Source organism: Phalaenopsis equestris, unplaced genomic scaffold (assembly GCF_001263595.1).
Source record: "Phalaenopsis equestris unplaced genomic scaffold, ASM126359v1 Scaffold196364, whole genome shotgun sequence".
NCBI classification, from domain to species: Eukaryota; Viridiplantae; Streptophyta; class Magnoliopsida; order Asparagales; family Orchidaceae; genus Phalaenopsis; species Phalaenopsis equestris.
The window spans coordinates 1-1,503 of NW_018216313.1; the positions used below are offsets into that span (position 1 = coordinate 1).

At 35.0% G+C, this 1,503-nt stretch overlaps 1 protein-coding gene across 1 annotated transcript; it reads left to right on the top strand.

The window, feature by feature from the left end:
- Positions 1 to 802: 802 nt before the first annotated feature.
- Positions 803 to 1,360, top strand: LOC110035138 (T-complex protein 1 subunit delta-like; the record flags this gene model as incomplete). The annotated part of the gene is made up of 1 exon (XM_020739377.1): positions 803 to 1,360. A coding segment is annotated over one exon (396 nt), but the record flags the coding sequence as incomplete, so codon positions are not given.
- Positions 1,361 to 1,503: the final 143 nt, after the last annotated feature.

Here is a 1,503-nt window from a genome sequence, read left to right on the forward strand (position 1 = left end):
TTAGTTAATGGGCACATGTTTCTCTTTTTTGCATTGCCCACCTTTCTCATTTGAAATGTGATTTGAAGTTCACCTTTTATTACTATGGGTATAGACAGATGCTTCTATCCATAGGTTTCCTTATGCCATGATTTTGGTACAATTATGAGGATGAAAATGATTTAATAAAATAGATAAATAGATATAAGCATGTCTATCAATTTTTAGTTGTGTTATGAATTTGCTATCCCAATGGGAAAAAAAAATTAGCAGTTTAATAAAATTAATATTAAGTCGAATTCAATGGGTTCTTAAAATTCTTTTGACTCGATTCTGGTATATTTTCTTCTATTGGGAAAGTTTTGCATGACAGATATTAAGAAAATTAACATCAGAATAATTTTGAAATTTATTTAATATTCTTTCTATGGTATAGATTAGTATTTTATGTTTCTTTTTCTAAATAGTTAATAATTGAATATGATGATAATTACTTGAGATGTTGGCCCTGCTTCTCGTCAAAGCAATGTAGAAAAATAGGCCAATGAGTTATATAAATGGTTTTATTTCTTTGTCCATAGAAACAGGCTAGATTTAATTTTTAAAACAAAAACCCAAAAATACCAAAATATTAACTATTTTTGCTCTTATTTTGCCATGGTGGCTAGATTGTACCTAATTGAGTTGGAAATTAGGCACCGAAATTCAGTTTTTTCGGAAGTTCACTCAACCATTCCTACCATCCTTGTTCTTCCCTTTGTACAATTTTTGTTCAATATGACCGAGTGTTCTAGCATAGCCTTCTCGGATGAATTGACACTGTTTTGGTGAACTTAGGTGCTTGGTTAACAAGAAATACTTGATCGCTGGTGGCGGCGCTCCAGAAATTGACATGTCACTTCGACTGGCTGCGTGGGCGAAGGAGCTCAGAGGAATGGAGAGCTACTGCATTAAGGAGTTTGCTGAAGCTCTTGAGATCGTCCCCTACACATTAGCTGAGAATGCTGGGCTCAACCCCATTTTTATTGTGACCGAGCTGCGGAACCGACATGCCAAAGGTGAAACCAATGCCGGCATAAATGTGAGGAAGGGCCAAATCACAAATATTCTGGAGGAAAATGTGGTTCAGCCACTTCTGGTCAGCACCAGTGCTGTAACTCTTGCGATTGAATGTGTGAGGATGATTCTAAAGATTGATGATATAGTTACTGTCAGGTAGATTGAATTGTTGTGTTCTAGTTTCATGGCTGGTTGTAGTGAGGAGGAATCTTATGTTATTGTGTTTTTTTTGGTGAGACCTGCAGGTTGGGGGTGAACTGTGTTTCAATCAACTTTGTGTTCTTAACTTTTTTTGTTTTGTTTCTGGATTGAAAATTTTTAACTTTGTTTTTTTTATATGCCAGGTGTTTCTAAACTCCATAGAGATGGAGTGTGAATGGTATAAAAATGGTTTTGGGTTATGTTCATTGATGCAGTTCTTCCAAATGTGATTCTTGTGCGTTATTGTAAAGGAATTAAAGAATT